This window comes from Drosophila teissieri, chromosome 3R (genome assembly GCF_016746235.2).
Source record: "Drosophila teissieri strain GT53w chromosome 3R, Prin_Dtei_1.1, whole genome shotgun sequence".
Lineage (NCBI taxonomy): Eukaryota > Metazoa > Arthropoda > Insecta > Diptera > Drosophilidae > Drosophila > Drosophila teissieri.
In genome coordinates, this window is record NC_053032.1 from 29,690,046 (window position 1) to 29,716,164 (window position 26,119).

The following is a 26,119-nucleotide window of genomic DNA, read 5'->3' on the forward strand; positions in this document are numbered from 1 at the left end:
CTCATCTCTATAAACGACGCCACTCAATTCAGAAGACAGAATATTTATTTGGAGGTAAATAGGAATAATACCAGCCATGGAGGAATCGCACGACTTCCAGTTCGTTCTTCCCCTGAATGCAACTGACCTGATCAACTCCAGTGGCGATCAGTACTACGTAAAGGAGATTTTTGGCGCCCCAGAGATTCCCGCGAAACTACAAGGTAAGTGTTCGTTTTCGCGGTTGCTTTTTAAATTGAGTACAGTTTTATGAATCACAATCTTTATGTTGCCTCCGCAGAATGCAAGCGCAAAGTGCACTTGGGCGATCCCTTCTATATATTCGAGCACTTCGATCTGTATTACTCGATCCTCGAGTCCCGCGGCTCAGATGCCACCTCTGCGCAGAATCTAATGAGGTCCTTTGACCTCCTCTACCTGACCGTGGAGAAACTATTTCAGGACTTGCAGCCTCTGCTTACGGCCAGTGAGCCGATGTCCAACCAGCAGCGCAATAGCTACCTCAATCTGACCAAGATGACGCTGTTCCTCCAAGTGAGCACCGTCAAGAAGATCAACAACAGTGTGCAGCAGGCCATGCGGGATCAGCAGCTCAATGTTCAGAAGAAGCGGGCCAAACCATCGGAGGGATTGGAGCAATTTCCCAACTGGGAGGGCAAGCGAGGCAAGTTCCTGGTGCAGCTCTTCAATGTGCTGCAGTGCCCGCTGGAGAAGCTCTGGAGTCCGCCCGTAGCCGAGGAGGACTTTATAAAGTAAGAATTTGAATTCAGAATCGTATTTCACCGATCTGCAATGTATCCACTTTCCCCAGTTTGCTCTGCGACATCTGCTATCGAACAATCGAACTTCTGCCGCTTCGGGCGGACAACAAGCACGTCTTCGACACGATCTTCCAGATCTTGGGCACCTCGATCAAGCGCTTCAATCAGGCCATGACCTTCCCGGTCCGCATCCTGCAGATCCTACGCGGCACTGAACACGCATCGTCCTCAGTGGCCGCCGGAATCTTACTGCTGCACGAGGAGTACGGAATTTCCTCGGTCTTCTCCATTCTAATCAAGAGCATTGTGGATGCCCTAAAAATGGACAGCTCTGACTCTTCGGTGTCCAAGCACTTCTCCAATTTCCTCTCCGAGTTCTCGAACATCGCACCATCGCTGATCGTGCCCCACTTGGAAAAGCTGGCAGAAGATCTTCTGGACTGTCAGTCTCACACGCTGCGCAATTGTGTGCTGCAGATCATCGGCGACACCGTGGTTAGCGAACTGACCTCGGAGGATCTCAGCGAAGAGCTGAAGGAAGTGCGCAATGAGTTCCTCGAATATCTGATAGCCCACATCCTGGACATTTCTGCACACGTGCGTTCAAAGGTGCTCAGTATTTGGCATCACCTAAAAACCCAGCACGCTATTCCGCTTAACTTCCTGACCAGAGTGCTGGATGAAGCCATCGGAAGGCTGGAAGACAAGAGCTCGCTAGTGCGGCGTGCCGCCATGCAGCTGATCAAGTCCGCCCTGGAAAGCAATCCATACAGCTGCAAACTTTCCATAGATGAACTCCGAACGAAGCATGAGCACGAGGTACAGGCCATGGAGAAGCTTAATGAGGTACTAGAGGAAGAGCGCAAGCAGGAGGAGAAGCTGAACGACGAGTTTAGCACCTTGGCGCCCGAATTGCTGCCTTTCATAGAGTCTAACCTGACGGAGTGTAAGTTCATGCTGTTCCCGTAGTAAAGGGTATTTTGTAAAGTTGAGTGCCATATTTCAGTTCCCGATATGCAGTTCGACAAGGAGGAGAGCGACGAGACCTTGCTGGAGCGGATCATCCCGTTGATGCGGGAAAAGAACTACAAGGACGTTATTGTTCTGGTGCGAAAGGTGGACTTTTTGGCGGGAAATCAGAATATGAGGTATGCCTGCTGTTTAAAGATAATTTCGGTTTAAATTGAATATGTTAACTTTTCAGTTCCTTACTGAAGCACGAAGAGCACTGCGTTTATGTGCTGGCCTTGCTGAAAACATATCACCTGCTGGCTGCGGGATTCAAACAGAGCGTATGTTTCTGCCTTCGAAAATATATTTCCTACTAACCAAATCTTTAATTTTAGAGCGAGGAGATGCTTCAGCAGATCAAAACGGTGCAGTTCCTAAAGGACAGCATTGATTTTGCAGTCTTGATGACTTCAGCCTTTCCCAAACTCCACGACATGCTCATGTCCAAGACAAACACGGATGTTTTCGAGGCGGTGGACTTGTTCACCACCGGCTACATGTTTGGAATCCACGGCACGGAGTCGGGAATGCAGCGAATGCTCCAGCTGGTCTGGTCCTCGGACAAGGAGAAGCGTGATGCAGTGTCCGATGCCTACAAGCGAGTTCTCTTCTCGACGGACCAAACGGGTCGCGCTCATGCCATCAAGGTGGTGCAGAACCTGTCCAAGTTTCTCTCGGAAATCGAGTACGGACACTACACGGCCTTGGAGTCGCTGATGGCCGAGTGGGTGCAGGGTGGCGACATCGACGCTGCAGTTATCCAGGTGCTCTTTGAGCGCTTCACGCTAAAACTGGAAGGCACTACATCCAACGAATCTCGCCTGTCGCTGCAGCTTCTGATAATGGCCTCGCAATCAAAATCCAGTATTGTTTCGGCCAACACTGCCATCATCGAGGATATTGCCGTCGGAGAGCGGGTGCGCCGCGATCCACGGATATTTACCTCCTGTCTGCAGCTGCTGGTCAACTCCATCGATGCAAACAACACTGCCAAGTATTACAAACGCCAGAACAGCGACGCGGAATTCGTTGGAAAGATCACGCGGTTCTTCCTCGACTGCTTCTTTCACAAGAGTCTAACCGACTTCGATGGTCTGGCCATGAGTGTTTTCGAATACTTTTACAGGATGTGCCAGGCGCCGGATGTGATTGCGCAGCAACTGGTGGTGACTCTTCTCAAGCGATTCAACGAGAGCTGGCTGGTCAAGGAGGCGGCTGCAGTGGTTTCCTCTCCAGACTTGGCGGATAAGGAAAACATTCGCGAATCGCAGCCCTTGGAAATTCCTTACTCGCAGACCCTTACGCCCACTCAGACTCAAGCTGATACCCAATCACAGATGCAAGGCACCTTGATTCCCGTGTTTTTGGTATCCCGCTTAGTCTTCTGTATCGGCTATATGACCATCAAGGAGATGATCTTCCTCGACATGGACATCTATAACAACATGAAGTATCGCGACGAGCTGACGGCTCTTGAAGAGCGTAAGAACCGGAATCAACAGGCGGGAAGTTCACAAAACTCGGCCAGACTTACGCTCAATATGTCAGCCATGGAGGTGCGCAAGAGGTTGTCCGGAGTGGCGGCGGAGCCGCAGCAGGAGCCGGACGATGATCTGGTGGGTGCAACAGCAGAGGACAACATCGCCGAGGAAATCAACGGCATCTGCGAGGACATGCTGCTCTACAACCCGGACGCCCTGCTGTCCAAGCTGGCGCCATTCATTATAGAGATATGCAAGCGTCCTGGTGAGTTTGGAGATCCCAAGTTGCAGCAGGCGACCACTTTGGCTCTGGCCCGGCTTATGACCGTGTCCTCCCGTTTCTGCGAGACCAACATGAGCTTCCTGATGAACATCCTCAACCTAACTAAGAACATCCGGATCAAGTGCAACACGGTGGTGGGACTGTCGGATCTTACCTTCCGTTTCCCAAACATCATCGAACCGTGGACGGGACACTTCTACGCTCAGCTGCACGAATCGAACACCGAGCTGAGGCTGACTGCCGTCAAAATGCTCTCTCATCTGATCCTCAACGAGATGATACGCGTCAAGGGCCAAATCGCCGACATGGCGCTGTGCATTGTGGACGGCAACGACGAGATTCGCAACATCACCAAGCAGTTCTTCAAGGAGATAGCCAACAAGTCGAACATTCTGTACAACGTGCTGCCGGACATCATCTCCCGGCTGGGTGATATCAACCTTAACCTGGATGAGGACAAGTACCGCATTATCATGGCCTACATTCTGGGCCTCATCCAGAAGGATCGCCAGATCGAGACGCTGGTGGAGAAGCTGTGCCTGCGGTTCCCGGTGACGCGGGTGGAGCGGCAATGGCGCGACATCGCCTACTGCCTCGGCCTGCTCACCTACAACGAGCGAGCGGTGAAAAAGCTGATGGACAATATGCAGCACTACAAGGACAAGGTGCAAGTGGACGAGGTCTACCAGTCCTTCAAGCTGATCATTAGCAACACCAACAAGCTGGCCAAGCCGGAGCTCAAAGCGGTGGTCACCGAGTTCGAGAATCGACTGAACGAGTGCCTGCAAGTCAACCCTGATTCCGCTGCCCAGCCTGGTGATCAGGAAAGCACTCCGGAAGGTCAGGGCAACAGAACCAAGGCGGCGCCAAGGACAAAGAAGGCTGGCCGCAAGCCGGCGGCCAACAGGACCAATACTGGGCGAGGACGCGGGCGACGTGCTCGCCGGGATTCCACCTCAGAAGAGAGCTCCAGCTCCAGCAGCAGCGACTAGTTCGTTCTCCGTCTGAACGGGGTTTGTAAGATGTACAAAGATTGTTTGTAATAAAGTAGTATTGAACCTATTATATTAGTATATTTATTACCTTGAAGTCAACAAACATCTAGTAAACTACTAAGATCCGTTTCCACATCCACCAGAAAAGGAACAAATATTTGGTTGCACTAAGCTACTGGGATGGGGAAACAAACACACGTAAATGGCAATACTCTAGGCGCTTTGGAAGTACTAAGTTTGGTGGTTGCGTTCATGTTGTCTATGGGTATCCGTATCCAACAGATGAGCACTGGGCACTGCCTTCACTTAATTTTCTTGCGAATGGAGCGCTGGAGGGCAGGACCGTCGTCCGCGGTGCTCAGCGCAATGGCGAACTGGGCGGCGTAGTAGGTGATCATGATCTGGAGGCGGGCGCAGGGCAGGGGCACGCCCACGAACATGGTGACCGCGATCAGGGCGTCGGAGATCACAAACAGAATGGCTCCGATGGCACAGAACACGGCGAGGAAGTTCCTGGAATCCACGGCGCGGGCCAGCGATCTCCACAGCATTGTGGTGATCAGGAAACAGTAGATGGGCACTCCGATGATGAGTATGTCGTCCAGTTTCGTGTGCACGTAGTAAACAACTAGAGGTTTCAAATATTCCAGGTAAGGTAAATGTTTAATAGCCAGCAAACAGAACTTACAAAGTGATACGGCCACGTACAGAACCGAGCCAATGATCCACTTCACGGGCTTCCAGCCAAAGGCGCTGATATAAAATACGTGCGCCACTCCAAAGGAGATCATTCCGAAGGGGAATAGATTTATGTTGAGCAGCGCATCACCGCCGCTGGAGAAAACCAGACCCAAAAGAATCCAAACTGAGCGACGGTATCTGTAAAAAACACTTGTTCATAAGTAATATGTGGCATTAGGTTGTTTTAAGGCTTACTCCTTCTTGAGCGAGATGCCCTTGGCCAGCACATAGAATACCAGTGTGAAAATGGGCAGGCACTTGAGCACGGTGGTCCATAGCTCTCCTTGAGGATCCTGCCGCACCAGCGAGAAGTACAGGACGAGGGTCACCAGGAATGGCACCAGCTTCAGGCCCTGCGACTTTGCCTTTAATATAATAATTTGTAGAATTTTTGTAATAATTCTCTGCTAATATAAAACCTACTAATTTAAAACGGTTTAATAGACATTTCGAGTATTTACAATAGTTATCTATAAATCATATGAGGCTGCACATGTTGCTTGGCCCAGAAATAGCTTAGCGATTATAGCAAATCGCAAAGACACGGAGGTCCAAACTACAGCCAAACCAAGTGATTAGGGTAATCGAAGCGATTAGATTAAGGCGTTTGTTCTTGGGGTTGGCTCGTCGGAACCTCGAGATGTAACTTTGCATGGAATTATGGGGAATGGGCGGCTCGGGCGAGGGGGTGGCACTCGAGAGGTCCTTCAAACTTTCGCTTTCGATGCAGGAGCTTTCAGAGTGGCCCCCGTCCGGAGAACTGAGAGATGTGCAAGGTCAAGGACGAAGCTTTGTGTGCTGTGTCTTTGTTCCACTTGCTGCGGTTAGATAAAGCATCCGCAGTGCACACACACATGTGTATTTTCCGCATAATGTCCATATTATCAGTGAAACTTAAGACTTTGAGTTGTCTGAATTATAGAACCTTCGTCACTTACGAACTGCCCGAAATCGTTCATTGCGGCGGTAATTAGTGCAAATTACAACTATTAGAGGCGGTTAAAAAAAGGGGCAGTCAAGCTGCACTTTCACACGATGCGAGCGCGGAATCGAAAATAAACAAAACTATTTAGTGCCCCCCCAAGAAATGAAAACAATGGAAAAGAACACGTTGCGCACGGGCGGCCAACGTCAATAAACTGAGGCGTATACTGCCTCATATTCGTATACATTTTCGATTCGCTGGACTTGGGCTGGCGGAACGCTGGAAAGTTTCCGATTGCCGGAGAGTGAAAAGTTTTCAGCCGGACATGTGGTGTGCAGCATATGCAGCATTCTGCAGATACTTCCCCACACTTAGGAATACAGATACAATTGCGGGCCCAGGAGGGCAGATTGATTATTTTCTACCTTTGCAATTGGGGGAGAGCGGGAAACTCTGAGAGCGCCGCTCACGCAACAGGTTAATTGAGAACTGACCGCTGGGCAGAGCTTTTCCGCCAGCATCAGAATGTATCCGCGAGATACTCATGCGCAATCGCTCTCCGCTCTTCTCTTTGTATCTTCAAAACAATGCAACAACCTCTGCACACTTTCACTTGCCGAAGCTTTCTCCGCAAAGCTTGGCTGGCTCTGGACTTTTTCGCCACCTTATTTTGGCCAAAAGTTCATTCCGTTACGGATTGTGGCATTTTTCAGGCGTGCGAAAAAATTCATCAGCGCTGCAAGAATTTCCACAACAATTCTGCTCACCGCTTTAAAGTGAACAAAAATCCAGAAGGCCAGTGAAAGAATTTTTATTTTCTAAACCAAGTAAGTGCGAGCCCAAAAGTATGCTACTATTAAGCATTCGAGTGGGCCAAGTGGAAAATCCTTGCGATTGAGCTGGAAAATTGTGTATCCGTGGGGGGCGCCTCCTGTAGGCAAATACACACTCCTGCAGAAAGGAGGAGGTGGTGAAAATTAAAGCTGACCAGTGTGACACACATCGGGCAACAGCAGCTGGCGAGGATTGGGGGCAGGAGCAGGAGCAGCGCTCGTAAATTATGCAAAATGAAATTATGGTAATGCGACTGGGCAGAAAGCACGAGTGGGATCCTTGCCAAGAACGAAATAAAGAAGCACTGCCACACACTTGACCTCCAAGGCGGAAAGCCACTCGAGTTGGCCACACAAGACACTGCAGGGACACGGGCCCATCTATGTGGGCCACCAGTGGGTGGTGCACGTAGCAGGACATCCACCACCCAGCCACCCAATCAGCCAACCGCCCACTCACACAAGTGCACGTTGAACTTGAGAAAAGAGCAGAGAAAAGCCCCGGGCGGAAAATGCACGATACACATCGACCAAAGGGCTGTATCTCCGAGGAAAAGCCACATCTCAATTAGAATTTCACTTGGATTGATTGAAAGCTCTTAATGGGGTTTTAAAAGTATTGAAAAGGGTCTCTAGTTTGTTTCAACAATTATGCAAGTAGTTAGAAACGAATTCAGGCAAAATTCATTGAAAGCTCCTAACAAGGAATCCCGATTGATTTGCGGTCAATAATTGAATTGTTTAGACAAGCCACTAATTCCACCACTGAATCCCCGAAATAGATCGACTAGAGGCCATCTGAGCGGCGAGCACGCGACATGGCGTGTCCTTTCTTCAGGCGAGCGGACTCGCTGACACGCCAGCCCTCGGTCATCGCCGAGCCTGGTGGCCACTGGGCGCTCGAGGACGAGGAGCTCTCGGACGACGCCCTGACCCTCACGCACCTCCAGATGGCCATCCAGCTGCTGACGGCGCCATCGAACGAGGATCTCAACACGGCAGTTACGTCTCTGGTGGCCAAGTACCGCCAGAACTGGCCCAATATCCACAAGCTGTAAGTGGAGACTACAGGATATAATATTAAATAATATTTAATTCTATATACCTTAGTAAACTGGATCCGCAAACCTTCAAGAGCTGCGCCAACTACGACTACTTGGCGGACATCCAGGAGCTGCTGCTGAAGATGGACGAGGCCAGTGCCAGCGAGATCCTGGTGCTGCTCGGCGAGGAGCTGATCACCTGTTGCTGCACGGGCATCATTGAACGAGCCTTTCGCTGCCTTGGCACCGATCTCCAGGAATTCCTGGGCTCCCTCGACGGCGTTTACGATGTGCTGAAGCTGCAGGAGGTCAGTTATTAATATAACGTGATTACTTAAGACTAAATTAAGTGCACTTTGATAAGCAGGAGGATGTCACCGATACCGGATTCGTGTGTGCCGGCGAGGGAGAGCTGATCTTCACCTCGGAGCGCCCAGTGATTGCCTGGTTGCTGCTGGGCTCGCTGAAGGCGCTCACCCGCATGCTGTACAAGGTGGATGTGAACATCAAGATCGAGCCCGTGGAGGGCGATGCTCGGCGGTATCGCTACCTCTTCTCGCTGGTCAAGGACAACTCGCAGACCATGCTGATGGGTCGTCCCACATCCGTGAGCAAGACTATACCGGAAACGGTGCAGAGGAGCAACTCGAGCAACGCCTCCGATCTGCAAATGAACTCGTCCAGCTTCTGCAAGATGTTTCCCTGGCACTTCATCATGAACGAGCAGCTGGAGCTGGTGCAGCTGGGCAGGGGATTCAGCAAGCTGTACAAGCCCTACATGGCGGACTTTGGTTGCCAGGCGACCACCTATTTCGATTTCAAGCGACCCAAGGGATTGACCATGAAATTCCGGGACATCGTGCGGCGCACCTACACGCCCTTCCTGATCGGCTTGAATAATCCGCCGGGAGCTGTGGATTTCCCGGCCATTGGACTGGAGATCAAGGGTCAGATGGTGCACTGTCCCGAGTCGAACTCGCTGCTCTTCATCGGATCCCCCTTCCTGGACGGTCTGGACGGGCTGACCTGCAACGGACTCTTCATCTCGGACATACCGCTGCACGACGCCACCAGGGAGGTGATCCTGGTGGGCGAACAGGCCAGGGCGCAGGATGGACTGCGCCGGCGCATGGACAAGATCAAGAACAGCATTGAGGAGGCCAACTCGGCGGTGACCAAGGAGCGCAAGAAGAACGTCAGCCTGCTGCACCTCATCTTCCCCGCGGAGATCGCCGAGAAGCTTTGGCTGGGCTCCTCCATCGATGCCAAGACGTATCCCGATGTCACGATCCTGTTCAGCGACATCGTCGGCTTCACCAGCATCTGCTCGCGGGCCACACCCTTCATGGTGATCAGCATGCTGGAGGGGCTGTACAAGGACTTCGACGAGTTCTGCGACTTCTTCGATGTGTACAAGGTGGAGACCATCGGGGATGCCTACTGCGTGGCCAGCGGACTGCACCGAGCCTCCATCTACGATGCCCACAAGGTGGCCTGGATGGCCCTCAAGATGATCGACGCCTGCTCGAAGCACATCACCCACGACGGCGAGCAAATCAAAATGAGGATCGGCCTGCACACGGGCACCGTCCTGGCGGGCGTGGTGGGCAGGAAGATGCCCAGGTACTGCCTCTTCGGGCACAGCGTCACCATCGCCAACAAGTTCGAGTCGGGCAGCGAGGCGCTGAAGATCAATGTCAGCCCAACCACCAAGGAGTGAGTGGTGGACTCTTATTCCCCTTGACCCTTATATCATTCTAGTGTATCCCCTTTCAGTTGGCTGACCAAGCACGAGGGCTTTGAGTTCGACCTGCAGCCGCGGGATGCGTCGTTCCTGCCCAAGGAATTCCCCAATCCCGGCGGCACCGAGACCTGCTACTTCCTGGAGAGCTTCCGCAACCCGGCTTTGGACAGCGAGCTGCCGCTGGTGGAGCACATCAATGTGGCCATGAAGACCATATCTGAGGGCGGGGATGCTTAGGATACCGCACAGGGAATCTCCCGCTCCTCCGTAGCTCCAATCCCCCCCGTAGACCACCCACACGCTCAGTAGTCCTAGTTCGGTGCACTTGTATTGTGGTTTTGCCTGTTGCCTGCTTAGCCTAGAATCAATAAACTATCCCATTCGAATGGTTGCATTCCAGCACACACAGATGAACACACTTTATTGGGGGTCAAATGGAACATCAATACTTAGGCGGCCTTCTTCTTGGCCTCCTCCGCCTTGGCCTTCACGAAGGCCCTGACCTTGTCGCCGATCTTGCTGGCCATAATGCACTGGTGTCCACGGAAGGCCCACTCGTCGGTGGGACTCTTCTGCGCGTTGTCGTCCACGCAGCTCTGGGCGATCTGGAGGGCCTCCTCCTCGGACAGGTCCATCTTGAACTGCTTGGCCAGGCGGTCGGCGTGGTAGCCCATCTGGTCGCAGAAGACGCCCATCTTGGTGGCCGAGCAGGCCAGGTACTGGCGCACATCGGACTCGTTGGGGAAGATGAGGTTCTTCAGCTGGGCGATCTGTTCGTTGCTCAGGGGATTCTCCTTGAGGCACTCCACGCGGATCTTCCTGATCTCCTCGCCAGTCTTGGGCGTCCAGTCGTCGGCATGGGCCTGTTTGTAAAGAGGGTTCACTCAGTTAGTCCACAGTTTAACTCTGGTATACAAATTTAGTAAGATAACTGAACTCAGATCTATAGGGGTATAGCATTTCGTTACTATTTATGTGGTTTTTGTTCTCGAGAAATAAATATAAATGATTCATTGTTTTTTGCTTGACTACAAATTGTTTTGTTATGCCTCTGATTAATTTATTTTGTAACCCTCTATATCAAGGTACACATATATATATCAAGGTACACAACTGCGATCGGAATTTTTAGACCTGCGTTAAATAAATGATAAATTATTCAAAACTGTAGTTGCAAAACTGTAGTTACAAAACTGTAATTTCAAAAGTGTAGTTGCAAAACACTAGCTGTAAAACTTTAATTACACAACTGTAGTTCAAAACTGTAGTTCCAAAACTGTGATGCTTTGTAGCATTGAAAATAAGTGTCAGCACACTAAACTTTTAATTTTATGAGCACAGTTCTAAGAATCTAGACTTGAACTTGGCATTTCTTGCACTGATTTGTTTTGAGTTTGAATATTTCACAAGTCCCAGTTAGATCAGTTCGTTCACATTTAATTGATTATATACGAGTATATACTATACACACCACAGCACACAGTGCCAGAGCTACGATCAGATACTTGAGCATATTGGGATATAGTTGCACGATCGCGGCGAAGTTGAGGTTCTGAACTGAGCCGCCGACGGGAAAGTGCCTGGCTTTATAGCCGCAGATCGCTGGCTGTATGCATATCTATCTGATTATAGCTTTATAGCATTCTGTAGCACTAGGTTCTCTTTGTGTCAAGAGTTCAGCTGCTTATCGCTCCAGTCCAGTTCCCAACCACACTGTTTGATTGCATCCCCGCCAGCTGATAAGTGTGGGATGAGACCCAGACTTGGACTGGAATCGAAGTGAGCATTTGCTCGGCTCTATTTGCTATGCAAAAGCTGTTTGTCGATTAACTTGTTTATTGAATAGATTTTCCGATAGTCAAGCAATGCGTTGAACTAAATGATTCCTAAATCTCTCTGAAATTTACTTCCTGTTTCGTGAAATATAATTGCATTATCCAAGATAATGAGTTAAATGATTTAGCCTTGCATTGATTTTACGAGCTAATTAAAAGAGTTACACTGTAGAAAACTATCTCTTCTATCTCTTGCATATGTAATGTATATTACGTTGTATTTTGTTTAACAAAGCAATCATACTCCAGCTTGATTAGTTCAACAGGCTCTTGTATTCCGCAGATTTCAAACTGAATATTGGGTATTTTTGATGATCTAGTATGACTAGTAAATTATTATAAATACAAACTAAGATGCTAGTTGTTCTCTGTATAAATTGAAATTAGATTACTAAAGCTGACGTGTGGCACGACATTGCACTTGACCCGTTATCAGTGCGATAAGATGCGTAATTCCCCAAATTTTCTATACAAATTTAGGGCTATATACATAGATAGTGTAGAATCGCCGGCTTTCACCCATTCAAAACGAGGAGCGATCCAAGTGGCCAACTGTCAATTCGACGGCCATTATGCAAGCCCATGCAATCGTATTTAATTAAATCAAATAAAATTCACAGCTGGCCGTCGAGCTGAAAAACTAAAAAGTGCCCCCGGCGACGCAGAGATGTCATTACTCCGGGATTGGGACTGGGATTGGGATTGGGATTGGGATGATGTCGAGCACTACATGGGCATGTCGGGTGGTAAGTAGTGAGCTCGATGGGAACTAATAACAGTTGCCTCAAAGGGGCGTGCAACTCCACTATTATTACTATTCAAGGGAGGGGCGAGTCCTCAACCGAGGGTTAGATAGCGGGGTTAAAAAATAGGAAACAGTGTTTATGCGAGTGGCCCAAAACAATGGTCATGATTACCATCTCCCAACTCCTTAGAGCTCTCAATTTCTCTCCCCCGGCACTCGGTTCTGGTTTGAATTCGAGGAATTACACAGAACATATATGCAGACAGTTGGGTGAAAATTATATTAACACCCTGGGAGCGTGTCAATGGCCAAAGTCAGGAACTGAATCTCTTGGCCAGCTCATGTTACTCGGCTGAGAGTGGGAATGGGATAAGGATTGGGATGATTGGATAGATTGGAAAACTGCAGTTAACGATTACATAATCGGCCTGTTGGAGGTGTCGAATGCTCGGCTGCCGGAATTCGCAATATTGTATAAATTGTGAGCTGCTCAAGCATTTGTTGTTTGAAATTCGAGTTTCCGGCTGGCAGGAGAATGTGATATGGCGTTTTTTGTGAGACTAATTTTGGGTTATTTCTCCTTTTGGCGTGTGTCATATGAGAGGGATTTGTTTGGCAGTTATTGTCGGAAATAAATTGTATTAACCTCTTAGCCGTGTACCAGTGCTATTATCTTGGCCCCCATTGTGCGCATCTGCATGTGACACAACACAATAATTCTAGCAACTTGCCAGCAGAGATTTCACTTGACAAAATGGCAGCACAGCACAAAGTTTCCTTGAACTTTTAACAAAATTTCACGTTTCCATGGCTTTCCGGTCGACGTGTGCTGCTTCTTGCTAGCTTCTTCCGCAAGAAGAAGAAGAACAAGAAGAAGAGCAAGACTTCCGCCGCAAGAAAAGCAAAATGTAATTTCATGGCTCGCTGAACGAATCCGAATACATGAGAGTTCAAAGTTTCAGCTTTTCAGCTGCCTCTCCCTCTCCCTCTGCTGCTGCTGCTGCTGTTGCTGCTGCCGAGGATATTCTGTCACAGGATGCTGGCAGGACTTGAAAGCGCAGGAAGTTATTTAATGAGATTTTCTTTTGCGTCGAAGATAAGTCGAAGGAGCGATTCCGAAGCCTGCAATCTTGTAAAACAATATGCAAAGCAGCCGGGCTGCTGGGTGGGTGGTTGAGTGTGGTTCAGTGTGCTCTCTGTAGCTGCGATTGTTATTCTCCGAAAGGCTGAAAGGGATAACCGCAGGACGAAGGACGTGGGACGTGGGACGAACGACAATTGTTGCACACACTCGAAATTAAATTAACTTTTTTCGACCCTGTCCACTTTGGAGTGCCGCCGTCGCCTGCATTGTTCAAAACCAACTGCCGCTGACAGTTCCAAGTTCCTTGTTTCCAGCTCCCAGCTCCCAGTTACCAGTTACCAGTTACCAGCTAACAGTTCTTTCCATTTCCAAGGGAAGGAGAGAGAGAGGAGTTGGGTGCGACCGGGAGGGCTGGCCACCGGGGCGACCTTACAGAACTAGAGACAATCGTATCCGCCGATTGCTCAAACATTGGATGGCTGGGGTCGCGGCATCCAACAGAAGCCAAGAGCCGAATCACAATCCAAAAACCAAAAACCAAAAACCGAAAACTGAATACCAAAAACACAAAGCAAACAAATCGCAATCGAAACGCATGAATGGGGCAATGACGCAAGGAAATCTCATTAGCCGCATGTCTTCAAGTTTCAGTTTTAATTTTGTACAATATCTCGATGTGTTTGCCTGTGTATTTCGCTGTGTCCCGAGTGAAAAGATCTTTCTTTGTATATATTTTCGGGGGTCTTGATCAAATAATTTTGCGGCCACTGCACGTTAAATATTTGTCAACATTTTAAGGCACTTTTCCATTGTTCCCCCACCAGAGAGCCTCCTTTTTTCTGCTTTTTTTTTTTTTTTGTTTTTACCCACTGAATCAGAAGCAGTCGAGTTGGCCACTTGAGATGTCCATCCGTCGGAGTCATCAAAAGAGCACCGAGGGCCGCGTCGTTGGGTTGGGAGTATGTGGTCAAGTCGAGACCCGGGTTAAGTAAAGTAGCAATGATCCCGCCGTGATTCCAACTTTCCTCGTCGATGGCCAACGGCTACTTATTACACCGCATGCCCTTCTTCTTTACTTCATGTAGACGCCTGATAAATACCCTTCCAAGTTCTTATTGAATACTTTCAGTAGCTATGATAGTTATTCAAAGAAGTGTAGTACAATCGTAACTAGAGAAGTTTTCTATTGACTATTAATTAAAGTTTTAAATACAATTTTCTATTCTAGTTTCCCTTAATGCCACTAGAAACCACTTTGGGAATATTTCTAAAAGTAATTAAAGAAAAAGGAGGAAATGTATCCAGCTCAATTGATTTGCTATTTGCTTATCCCTTTTTTCGTTGATCTACATTCCCTTCCAAATCCTTTGAGCTTGTGAGGTAGAGCATCCATAATTCCCCGTATCTATTTGATTGATTTCCATTTCTTGCTACGATTTTGTTGATTTCATTTCCATTGTTGTTGCCAAGCTGCGCATGTTGCCTTGGCTGTTGATGATTACTGTGTGCCACTGTGTGCGCGCCTCTTATTGTTTGTATTGGACCGCCGCCCGTTCACCCCCTCTCCCCCCTGCCCACTCCCTGTGCACTGCCCCGCCCCCAAGGTACCGCCAACCCCTCCCAGTGGCACCCCACCCCGCCCCGCCGCTTCCGCCATTGGGGGCCGCTGAAGCGTGAAGAGAGCCAGCCAAGCCGACGACATAATGGACATGTTTCAGCTTTTGTTGGTGGCACTGCACAGAAAGAAAAGGGGTACCCTTAACTTCAGCGAAATAAATGAATTCTTATTAAAACATTATATTCATTTTCCTAAGAAGATATGTTCGATTCATTACCATCTATACATTACGCATCCATTACCTAAGCAATCTTATAGGAATTGAAAAGCTAGGTTGTAAAGAGAATGTTTGTAGATAGTTTGTAGAAGTTGTAGTTGTCTCACAGCTTTTCTACACTTTGCCTTAAGACCCACGACTATTTTCTCTCTGTGCAGCAACAACAACTAAGTAAGTTGTCATCTCCAGCGCTGCTCAACTAATTTGCATATTTGGTCGCAGTAAAAACACTTTATAAGTGGCCACCCAGGGCAGCAGTCTGCATGTGTGTGTGTGTCCGTGTGTGTGCGAGTGTGTGTACATAGGCGCACTTTAAACAAAGTTAAAATGCGAGAAATTGGCCCTGCGCAAAACACCAGTAGCTCCACGGTAACAGCGGCAGCAGCAGCAGTGGCAGCAACTTCTGGCCATTTACTGTTGCCAACAACTGTGACCTGGCCAAAAAGACGAAGCCAGCGGAACTGGAACTGCCCCCTATTTCCCTGTGTGTGTGTGTAGAGGTCCTTAGGCCACTCACACACACATACACACGCGCAAGCGGGCACTCACACACAGACACAGACAGACTGGAAACTTGTTTCTTTTGGCCAACTTGTACAACATTGTAGCCGCTTTATGTTCTTCTATTTCTGCAGTGTGTGCGTGAGTCCTATGGCTCCTCCCCTTTTCGTGGGCGGAGTCCATGGGCGAGAGAGCGAGAATCTCTCGGAGAGAGTCGCAGAGAACAGGAGAGAGAGAGAGAGAGAGAGACAGGCGCGCGCAACTGCCTCGCTCGCTCCGTACGAGTGCTCAGTTTGTTTCAATTGCAATTATTTTGTAACATTCCAATAGGCCAGACCCAGCCCACTGGCCAAAAGAAGTACAAATTACATAACAAAAACTCTCATTCCAACGCAGCGGGATATGCGCCACATTATGTAAAGGACTCCTTATGTAAAATGGTTTTGGTGCTTTTCAATAGTTGCAAGTAGCAAATGGATGTCACATTGTATATCCTTTTGAATTTATAGGTTTTTATTTGTTATTCATTTGTGTTCAATATGAAAGGGTAACCATCATTTTCTGATTTTCGGGGCTAGTTGAGTTATGTTTCTTCTTTATCATCTCGTTTCATGAGTAAGCAATTTCCTGTTTTAAGCTGCTAAAAGTAAGTAATTATCATACCCCCGCTTGCCAGTTTTATTCATGGGGATTTCAGCACTTCAGACATTTGAACAGCGGCAGCTGGAAATGAAAAGCAAGTGGAAACTTTAGTTTTTCAAAAACAGTGGCCTGGGAATTTCGGCTACCCCCCGAAAAACCCCTCGAAAAGCAACAACTGCAACGCTGCCTACTGTGTCAGTTGAGTGTGTCAGTGTGTGTGTGTGGGTGTGTGTGAGTGTGTGTTGGCCATGCCAACCAGCGGCGAGGTCGCAACAACAACGCTTTTGGTTGGCTATTCCATTAGCCGAAAGCCGAAAGCCCCAAGCGCTCTCACACACAGCCAGCAGCTGAGCAGCTGAAGAGCGGCATAAAAAATAATTGTGAAACAAAGGCAACAAAGAAAATGAAAGAAACCCCAAACAACCACCAGAGCAGCACCACACCACCACCATCGAAGCACCACCACTGCCACAACCATCGAAGCACCACCACTACCACCACAAATCCCTTTGAGAACCAACCAGTGCGGAGTGCTCTCCCGCCACATTACTCATACGCCGCGTCGCCGCCTCGAGTGCACAATTTTGTATACAGTACCAAATTAGATTTGAAACTTTTTTCTTAATTGCCAGCCCTCCGCCGCCGCCGCCGCCGCTGCAGCTGACGTCGCCGCTGGCGCAGGCAGCGACGCCGACGCACACAGGCAGCTGCGCGGCACAAAGGTGGTTGCAACACTCTCGGAATCGGGAGTATACGAGTATATCCCCTATATCCCAGTACATGCCCACGAGCGTATCCGCGCACTTTCAACCCCCGTTTGGCAGCCGCTTCTGCCGTTTCTGCCACTTCTGCCGCTTCTGCCGCCTCTGCCGCTTTTGTATTGGTAAATGTTGCCGCTTGCCGCCATTGCTGAACGTCCGACGTCCGACGTCGAGCGTAGTGCGCTGCGGCCTTTGGGCCAAAAGTTGAATCAGTTGCAATCGAGGGCTCACTGTGTCATGTCGTCAGCGCGCGTGGACTGAATCGCATTACCGAACTATGTGGTTACTCTGAGAAACGGACATAACAAGTTACCAATAAAACAATCAAAATACAAAATACAAGCTAACAACAAACAATTATAGCCAAATCATAAGCAAAAGTGTAGTGTGTGCGCCAAAGTTCTTGGCCAACAGCAAATCCACAAAGCGAGCTCTCCGATCTTCAAATCGCCATGAGTCTGCCGTCGGGTGTGGACATGCAGAATCTGATGTCGCAGCATCCGGTTCTGGGAGCACTGCCACCTGCTTTCTTCCTGAGAGCCGCCTCGGAACGCTACCAGCGGACGCCCAAGTGCGCCCGCTGCCGGAACCACGGAGTGGTAGGTCCTACGGGCATATGGCATTTGGCATCTGGAGATTTCTCACCCAATGGATATCCTCTTTTCCGTACCTTTTGCAGGTCAGCGCCTTGAAGGGCCACAAACGCTATTGCCGCTGGCGGGATTGCGTCTGCGCCAAATGCACTCTAATCGCGGAACGCCAACGGGTTATGGCTGCTCAGGTGGGTTTCTACTTTAATATACAAGGCATAATATAGCACAGAATTGGAAAAAATATAATAGAATGAAGAGGATCTATTCGAATTCATTCATGGGTTCATATAGCTAAGTTAAAGAGAAATAAATTGGAAATCAAGTCAGAAAGCGCTTCAAAATTGTATGACTTCTCCTCCGCTGATTTTAGTTATAAACGCAGCCATATTAATGCATCTCCCTGTTACACTCCACTGATCAAAGATCCGCTTTCCGCCAATGCCCTCCTTGTTGCAGGTGGCCCTCCGGCGCCAACAGGCCCAGGAAGAGAACGAGGCCCGCGAGCTGGGCCTGCTCTACACCTCGGTTCCTGGCCAGCAGAATGGCAGCGACAGTGCCACGCCCACACCGCACAGCCCCAATCACAGCGGCAGCGGCGGCTCGGCCAGCGGCGGATCGGGCCAGAACGGCGTCTTCCACGGCGGCATTCCCTCGCCACCCAGCGACGGCTTCGAGGCCAGCTCCACACCCAATCATCACCAGCAGTCGCAGCAGCAGCAGCAGCAGGCGCACCACCAGCAGCTCCACAGCCACCCACATCCGCAGTCGCAGCGGTTCAATGGCAATGAATCCGACACGGATGGACGCACCCGTTCCGAGCACCTCAGCGTGGGCTTCTCGCCCACGAGAACCGAGCTGGATGAGAGTCCTGGTGAGTCAAGAAAACCATGCTGCACAGGGTACACTGGGAAAATGTGTTGTGTAACTTGGGGAACTGAAAAGGTTTACTTAGATAATGAAGTTACTAAAGATCTTATAAATAGGATATATTCTAAAGTCAAGAAAACAGTTTGGTAGAGAGATTATCTTGCAATTCTAGACATGCATTTACTGCTTATATAGTCGCCTTATTTACTTCTATTATTTCCCGAATTTAAAGCTATTTAGTTATTAAAATAATTCGTTTTCAGTGCAGCCGCTTTAAAAGCCCTTTACGCCTGGCCTTCCCGAGAAGAGTTCTTCAGCATCTTTGGGGCAGGGCGGGTTAAAAGCGCGTTAAGAAAAATTTGTTTTCGATTGTTCAGAAATCAGAAATCAGAAATCAGCGGTGCATAAAGTGCCACACTCGCGGTTGCATGTGCATGTGGCTGCGTGTGAGCAAGTGGCGAAGTGGTGCTAGTGTGCGGGGCATAGGTGTTGTTGTGACAAAGACCTAGCCAGCCAAGCTGCAGTCCTGCACTTTGCCAAGTGGCGCGTGAAAAGGTCCTGGGGTGGCAGGCACCAGGACATCAAGGAGCTCAAATTGCAACAATCGAGTTAAAGTCCTCGTTAGGAGCAAAGTACTTGACTTGGCGTTCCCATTTCAGAAAGATTTTAAAGGAAAATTTCCAAGAATATTGTTCCATTTCTTCATAATTATAATATCGGATGGTAAATCGTATCAAAAACACACTACTTTACCCACGTTGGCAGTTCTTGTTCTACTCTTTATTGCACAAAGAATCCTTTCAAGAGCTAAACAATAAAAGTTATTGTAACATTATCCAATATTATTTGCTATTATCCGAACTAAGCCAATCAATGCCAACCAGATCAGCTCGGATTGCCCTGCCATCCCAACTCAAGCCACTGCCCCATTAAACGCCGAACAGTTGCAAGTCCTTTGAGCATTTCAAAGGACCTTCGAACCCGCCTGCTTATTAGGACTATCTGCTGTGCTGGATGCTGGGGGTTATTACCCATAAGATAACCCCATGCTGAGGGTCCTGCGAGGGTAGAAACGTGAGATACTCCCCGTGACTCACCTCACTTGTCTCTATTTGTTTGCCCTTTCGGAGGTCGTTGTTTTTCCGCAGCTCGAGAAAGAAAAACACAGCAGGATTCTCACGCGAATCAATCGGGAAGGACCTGTCTATTTAAGTACCGGACTCTTTATTTGCCATGAAATCCAAGACGATTTCACGCTTGAATTTTTATTTTCGGTATTGGTATCCACGCACCCTCGACTTAATTAAATTTTCACTGCGGCTTCGTCAACTGCAAAATCAAACAACGGACTCGAACCAAAAAAAATATCATATAGCTTGTTTCACTTGTGGAAAAAAACAGCAGGTTGTCCCTCGTTGGCATGTCAACATCGCATCCTGATCTCCCTGCTCCATCCCTGCTGCTTTGTTTGCGATTCCCTGATTCCGCTGATTAAATTCCTGCCCATTTCTACACTCGATACTCTTATTTGCTCTAAGCTGCCAAGTGGAAACTGTGCGGTTTTCCACTTGCTACCTGAATCGCTTGTGCTCCAGGGAAATCGATACCTGGGCTTGGGAAAACCATTGCTCAATAGGAAGTAGGATAACTATTACTGCCAATTCTGGGAAGATAACCCATTAACATATCAACAGTAGAATAATCTGTGTAAACCTTCAATGCAATCTCCTCTTGCAGTTTCCAAGCGCGGCGCAGCCTTGTCAAACGAGACCGACCAGGACACGGGCTCCGAGTCCGGATCGCCGAGCAGTCCCCGGCCCAAGGTCGCCGGACTGTTCAATCTGACCGCCAGCTTGTCGCCCGCCCGCACCGGACCGCCCAGCTCGCCGGAGTCGGATCTGGATGTGGATTCGGCGCCGGACGAGGCCACGCCGGAGAACCTCAGTCTCAAGAAGGAGGACAGCCAGTCGCCGCCCAATACGCCCGCCGAGAATCTGCATCTGCTGCGCTCCTTCAGCAGCAGTCATGCCCAGGGCTTCCTGCCATACCACCACACGCAGTTCCTGGCCGCCGCCGGCCTGCCCGCCCACCACCACCCACCGGCGCACTCGCCGCACCACCAGCAGCAGCAGCAGCAACAGCAGCAGCAGAACCACCTGCCACAGCACCACCAGCAGCAGCAGCAACAGCACCAGCAGCAGCAGAGATCGCCCATCGACGTGCTGATGAGGGTGTTCCCCAGCCGACGGCGCAGCGATGTGGAGCAGCTGATGCAGCGGTTCCGCGGCGATGTGCTCCAGGCCATGGAGTGCATGCTGGCTGGCGAGGATCTGGGCCAGACGCCGCCGCAGGTGCCGCCCTCGCCGCCCTTTCCCATGAAGTCCGCCTTCTCGCCGCTGGTGCCGCCCTCGGTGTTCGGTTCGCCCACCCATCGCTACCATCCCTTCATGCAGGCGCACGCCAAGCGATTCCTTACCGCTCCCTACGCCGGCACCGGCTACCTTCCGGGCGTGCTCAGTGCGGCGGACATCGAGCAGTCCGAGTCCAACGGCGCGGGCGGCATTGGGTTGGATCGCACCAGCAATGCCGGCGACTCCCAGGATTGAGGCAGCGAGGTGGAGGCCAGCGGGGCGTCCGTCTTCAGGCCTTTCGAGTGAGGTGCCCATCCCATACTACACTGCGAAAAAAGCCCACGCTTCAGGAGTCAAGAACGCAATTGAAAACTTCGCTGAGTTTGAGAGCTCTAATATTTCCTGGCAGCTGAAACCACAGAAGTTTTTCATTGCAGCAACATTTGCATCTTAACGGAGATCCGAACATCTTCTTGATTTTAGAGCAACTGTTTTTCGCAGTGCATGGCCCCCGAACGAAGTGTACATTACATTTGCCCTTGACTCTTAGCACAAGTATTGTAACATAGAGACCGTAAAAATAATACGTTTAATGAATTACAAGTTAAGGATACCATACACTCGATCCCAGTTAGGAGCCATAAGATGTATTTGTTTAGCTGAAATTAATATTATGTCGATGATGAGATTATTGAGTAAGTGATTGATTGTTTGATGGCAAGCAACTAATTGCGATATCCGTGTGTACCATATGAATATGAGCATATATATATAATTATATTAAATATCATATTATGTCTTAGATAAAGTACATTTCAAACACTGTGTTAAAGTATTTAATAAATCTACAAATAATTCAATAAAATTAATGAAGCAATTAAATCGATGTTTCTAGTTCTGGGTAATAGTGGGGCCATGTTGGAACCTAAAAAAGTATAAAAAACTGATTAGATACATCCTTAATCTGCAAATTGAATTGATAGGTTATTTATAGTTCAATTGTGTTGATGAATGTGCAATGCATTCCATTCAAACCCCAATTAAATCGTTTGGATCTACGCCAAATGCTAAATGCCTGATTAATCAGATCAATAAATAAGGATATTTAATTCAAAACTTCCATTGTTCGGAAATCCCTAGATAGCTGGGTAAATATACAATTTTCACAGCACGTAATGTATATTCGTGAGAAGTCGACTGCAAAACAATGGGCCGCCCACAAACACCCCAAAGAAATTGAAATACAAACACAAATGGGAAACTACTGCAATTATACAGGCCACCCACGACTCACAATTCCCAACTGGTCAGCACAATGGACGGTGGCCAAATAATAATGCGAAGCGTTAATCCGTATCATCATTATCTATTTGCCACTATTTTGAGGGCACTGCCACACGACGCCCGGAAAATCGCCGGGGAAAACTATTTGGCCGGGCCGTGTGCGGAAAAGTGTGAAATCCTTTTACACACAAGCGGTTCGAGCTGTTTTTGTTTTCCCCACTCGGACACACGTCGCACGATAAACAAAATTATAATAAAACTAATACCCACACACACACACATGACCAGCACATTGCCAGAGGTTTTACAATGGCCCAAGGACTCGCAGGACTCACTGGACTCGCAGGACTCACACCCACACTCTCACACGCGGCACAATAATATCGGTTACACACATGCCGAGTGCAAATTACAAAACTATTTTCCAACATGCGACTGAATGGATAACAAAATTAAATTATTGGATATCAATTTGTCCATTGTGCGCCCTGCGAACTCGAAAAGTCAACAGCAACAAGGATGGCCAGGATGGCCAGGATGTGTGGCTGTGTAGATGTGTGGCCAGCTATATCGCCATCCCAGCCGCATCCCCCTCCATGTGTGTGCCCAGTCCATTGTTCGGCTGGTACTCTGTGCACCATTCCATTGTCAGCCAACAATGCCGGTGGGTTAGGATAGCGCAGCCACAGAATCCTCAGCTCGAGTGGACAATGGCCGGCACAAAGCCAGCAGGACGAAGGACGAAGGGGATGCAGGGGGACGCAGGACTCTCTGGTGAGCCCGGCCAGTCAGTCAGCCGCTCGTTGGAGGACGAGCTGTCGATAATATCTTAGAGTAGCAGCGGCCCATGTAGTTATGGCCAAACAATGGAGCTGGAGGAGAGCCTGGAACAGGGATGCTACTTCGGCTGTTGGCAGCGAAACTGGTTCCTTATGGAAATTATTTTACTTAGGTTAGTCAGGAAAAATGATGTTATCTTTGATTGAAAAGATATTCTAATGCGTAATGTATCTGTACTAATGTATCTGTTCAGAGATAGTTGAGTTATGGAAAGTGCTGAAAGTGCTATTTCCCATGTCATAACATCCAATCCCAGTGTAGCCAATTCTGCTCCTAAAAATCCGTCATCACTGAGCCAGGAAACAGGAGCAAAAACAGCAGCAGCAGGACCACTGGCACTCGCATCCACAGGATCAGGCAACATGCATATGCTCCTCGAGTGGCGGCGCAAAATGCATACAATGTCAGGCATGGAAATTCTTGATAATAGACAATGAATTAATAGCAGGCGATTACCGAGGGGGAGTGGGGTGAGGTTTTGGGCTGACAGAAAGCCAAACCGAGCCAACAAACAGTCCGAGCCAGAAAATAGAAAATGTGAAATGGGAAATGGGAAATGGAAGATCGAACCACAGATACGGCCCAGCGGCAATGGGAACAAAGTACAAAAAATAGCAGAAGTGGTCCTGCAAAGGGGTTTCTCCTTCTGGCAGATGGCACATGCCGCAGCAGAAGTGCCGCCGTCAATTAAAAAGCAAAGAAGCGCCCAAGAAGTGGCCCACCCCAAGGCCACCAAACGATTGCGGCCCAAAAGGGTTACTTAACAGCTTAGGATTAGGCGGGGCATATGTTTCCCTGGCTAATTCGAGGGTGGTCTGCTCGAGGTTTCGCCCCGGGTCTTTAGTTTCACTGATTTGTTATTATTTGCTCTACACGTCGCGGATGTGGCAGGCCGAAGATCACAAGATGCAGCGACTCCGTTGGGCAATGTAACCCAACCTGCGGCTTGTCAACCGCGAGGGTCAGAGGCCAAGCAGCAACAACTAATTTGGCAGCCCCCACAAAAATAAAAAACCAACGAGGATGCCTTGTTTTTCCAACAGACAGCGCGGGGAAAACGTCGACGGATGAGTAAAACAGAAAAAAAAAAACTGGAAAAGAAAACAAATGCCATTTCAAGTAGCGAACGTGTAAAGTAGGTGGCCCAGACCTTTTTGCCGCCACCGAAAATCACAGTGGCACCAGCTGGAAGCTAGGAAAACTAAACCATTAAACGGGATAAAGGGGCCAATGTGAGTAAAGGAACTTAAGGGGTGTAATAGGTCTTTAAAAAAGATTTAGAGTATCTCACACACTGAAGGATTATGGCTTACCTCTTAGGTATTCAAATAGCTATCTTTATTATTATAGTAAACCTAGTAATTATTTAAATATCTATCTTAACTATTATAGTAACCCCAATAATTATTTCCTAGATATTTAAATGTCTATCTTAGTTATTATAGTAAAAGCAATAATTATTTCTTAGAAGTTTAAAAATCAATCTTAGTTATTATAGTAAACCCAATAATTATTTCTTAGTTATTAAAGTATATATCTCAGTTATTATAGTAAACCCAATTATTATTTCTTAGGTATTTTAATATCTTTCTTAATTATTATAGTACATCCAATAACAATGCCTCCTTGACCACTGTGCCTACTTTTTTTTGGGGGGCTGGGGGCCTTTTGTCAGCCAGTCACAGTCACAGTCGGCTAATAAGCAGAGAGTCCATCAGAAATAGTGAAACCTGCGTCGTTTGTTGGGCAACTGCCAAAGCGATGAGAAATCAATTTTTTGGATCGCCTGCGTTTGTTTTGCTTTTGATTTCGGCTGTTATTTGTTGGCTGTTTGCTGTTGGTAGTGTGTGCCGCCCAAGCAGCCAACACATGATACGACCATCGAGTTCCATGTGGCATGTGCATCTGCGAGCTCGGATGGCCAGATATGTGATTGAATACAGTAGCTGGGATGGCTGGCTAATGGCTGTGGCTCGCCCCACCCCGCAGACCTGTTCTTTGATGCACTCACTGCGCGTTTTTTGTTTACACAAAACTCATAATTTACATATTGCCGTGTGTGTTTTTGTGCCGATGATTTCCTACATTTGGTGTGGCCTGCTCAATAGGTTAGTTCGATTCTTTTATCCCAGCCGACAGGCCTCTTTATGGTATAGTATAGTATGGCTATAGTAATATGTGTCGCTGCTGGCGATGGCAACTGTACCTTAGGATATTTTTATAATATTCCCTAAAACCCAGCCAGATTTTAAATGGATTTTAAATAGCGTGGGATGCTGGATTCGGGGTTGTTGCACTCCATTGTTTGCCTTTGCATATCCACGATCCTCGTCAAACGTTTTGATTTTGCCCTTTCAACTGCGTAGATGTCACGTGTAGTCTGCGGTTGACATCGACGTGTGATTCTGTGGCTCAGTGGTTCAGTGTTCCGGTGGTTGGGTGGTTAGGTGGTGCAGTGGCCAGTGGTTGCGATTGGCCTGGCTGCGATGGGGTTAGCCGAGTTAAGAGTGCGATAAATATCTAAATGCCGTGATTTGCCTCATCAAGGGGCGTTGATGTTTATCCAACAGTGTGTTTGTTTTTTGTTTGTTTGTTTGTTTAATTGACATCGCATCGGGTTGTGAGTGTGTCGAGTCCTTTGTGCAGGACACGTGGAATGCTGTGGTCTGTGGCCTCGGTTGCGATCTGACTTCATCCTGCGAGTAATTGGCACGCGCGAATCGAGTTAGATGAGTGCTGATTCAGATAGAAGGCAGATTGTTTGATGTTTTAAGGGGGATCACATTCAGATCAATTTATAATGATGATTTACTATAGAAAGAACGCTTAAGAATCGAAGATAGTAGGCTATAATTGTAATATAACTGCCTTACCCCTCCAACACCTCGACAATAAATTGCAATACAAATGCCACGGAAAATACCCGACACTAAAAAGCAATTCTCTCCACTATATCCCTGCACT

General features: G+C 48.4%; 5 protein-coding genes across 6 annotated transcripts; 3 read left to right on the plus strand and 2 right to left on the minus strand.

Annotated features, from left to right (window-relative positions):
• The first annotated feature begins 20 nt into the window (after positions 1-20).
• Positions 21-4,599, plus strand: LOC122619090 (condensin complex subunit 1). The gene is made up of 6 exons (XM_043795800.1): positions 21-203; positions 281-752; positions 812-1,707; positions 1,768-1,909; positions 1,966-2,053; positions 2,108-4,599. The coding sequence occupies exons 1-6, from the start codon at positions 77-79 to the stop codon at positions 4,526-4,528; spliced, it is 4,146 nt and encodes a 1,381-aa protein (XP_043651735.1). The 5' UTR covers positions 21-76; the 3' UTR covers positions 4,529-4,599.
• Positions 4,404-6,400, minus strand: LOC122619091 (lysoplasmalogenase-like protein TMEM86A). 2 transcript variants are annotated; one of them, XM_043795802.1, is made up of 5 exons: positions 6,211-6,400; positions 5,468-5,637; positions 5,220-5,410; positions 4,620-5,159; positions 4,404-4,540 (listed from the first exon to the last, which is right to left on the minus strand). In XM_043795802.1, the coding sequence occupies exons 1-4, from the start codon at positions 6,229-6,231 to the stop codon at positions 4,834-4,836; spliced, it is 708 nt and encodes a 235-aa protein (XP_043651737.1). In that variant the 5' UTR covers positions 6,232-6,400; the 3' UTR covers positions 4,404-4,540; positions 4,620-4,833. The 2 variants fall into 2 exon arrangements, with proteins under 2 accessions (XP_043651737.1, XP_043651736.1); XM_043795801.1 differs by having other exon boundaries at positions 4,620-5,410.
• Positions 6,401-6,894: 494 nt separating this feature from the next.
• LOC122618957 (head-specific guanylate cyclase) lies at positions 6,895-10,074 on the plus strand. Its single transcript, XM_043795551.1, has 5 exons — positions 6,895-7,024; positions 7,813-8,084; positions 8,141-8,381; positions 8,441-9,789; positions 9,850-10,074. Exons 2-5 carry the CDS (start codon positions 7,849-7,851, stop codon positions 10,052-10,054), a joined length of 2,031 nt encoding a protein of 676 aa, XP_043651486.1. The 5' UTR covers positions 6,895-7,024; positions 7,813-7,848; the 3' UTR covers positions 10,055-10,074.
• A 123-nt stretch (positions 10,075-10,197) lies between these two features.
• On the minus strand, positions 10,198-11,441 carry LOC122618958 (general odorant-binding protein 99a). Its single transcript, XM_043795552.1, has 2 exons — positions 11,289-11,441; positions 10,198-10,680 (listed from the first exon to the last, which is right to left on the minus strand). Exons 1-2 carry the CDS (start codon positions 11,328-11,330, stop codon positions 10,267-10,269), a joined length of 456 nt encoding a protein of 151 aa, XP_043651487.1. The 5' UTR covers positions 11,331-11,441; the 3' UTR covers positions 10,198-10,266.
• A 6,231-nt stretch (positions 11,442-17,672) lies between these two features.
• On the plus strand, positions 17,673-21,286 carry LOC122621558 (doublesex- and mab-3-related transcription factor A2). Its single transcript, XM_043799466.1, has 4 exons — positions 17,673-17,819; positions 17,900-18,001; positions 18,270-18,684; positions 20,418-21,286. The coding sequence occupies exons 1-4, from the start codon at positions 17,673-17,675 to the stop codon at positions 21,284-21,286; spliced, it is 1,533 nt and encodes a 510-aa protein (XP_043655401.1).
• The last annotated feature ends 4,833 nt before the right edge of the window (positions 21,287-26,119 follow it).

Coding starts and splice junctions, on each gene's coding strand:
- LOC122621558 (XM_043799466.1), top strand. CDS start 17,673: ATGAGTCTGCCGTCGGGTGTGGACATGCAGAATCTGATGTCGCAGCAT. Junction 17,820..17,899: donor GCTGCCGGAACCACGGAGTG/GTAGGTCCTACG, acceptor TACCTTTTGCAG/GTCAGCGCCTTGAAGGGCCA. Junction 18,685..20,417: donor CGAGCTGGATGAGAGTCCTG/GTGAGTCAAGAA, acceptor CTCCTCTTGCAG/TTTCCAAGCGCGGCGCAGCC.
- LOC122618957 (XM_043795551.1), top strand. CDS start 7,849: ATGGCGTGTCCTTTCTTCAGGCGAGCGGACTCGCTGACACGCCAGCCC. Junction 8,382..8,440: donor ATGTGCTGAAGCTGCAGGAG/GTCAGTTATTAA, acceptor TTTGATAAGCAG/GAGGATGTCACCGATACCGG. Junction 9,790..9,849: donor GTCAGCCCAACCACCAAGGA/GTGAGTGGTGGA, acceptor ATCCCCTTTCAG/TTGGCTGACCAAGCACGAGG.
- LOC122619091 (XM_043795801.1), bottom strand. CDS start 6,231: ATGAACGATTTCGGGCAGTTC. Junction 5,638..6,210: donor TGAACGATTTCGGGCAGTTC/GTAAGTGACGAA, acceptor ATTATATTAAAG/GCAAAGTCGCAGGGCCTGAA. Junction 5,411..5,467: donor GGCATCTCGCTCAAGAAGGA/GTAAGCCTTAAA, acceptor TGTTTTTTACAG/ATACCGTCGCTCAGTTTGGA.
- LOC122619090 (XM_043795800.1), top strand. CDS start 77: ATGGAGGAATCGCACGACTTCCAGTTCGTTCTTCCCCTGAATGCAACT. Junction 753..811: donor GCCGAGGAGGACTTTATAAA/GTAAGAATTTGA, acceptor CACTTTCCCCAG/TTTGCTCTGCGACATCTGCT. Junction 1,708..1,767: donor AGAGTCTAACCTGACGGAGT/GTAAGTTCATGC, acceptor GCCATATTTCAG/TTCCCGATATGCAGTTCGAC.
- LOC122618958 (XM_043795552.1), bottom strand. CDS start 11,330: ATGCTCAAGTATCTGATCGTAGCTCTGGCACTGTGTGCTGTG. Junction 10,681..11,288: donor CTCTGGCACTGTGTGCTGTG/GTGTGTATAGTA, acceptor CTTTACAAACAG/GCCCATGCCGACGACTGGAC.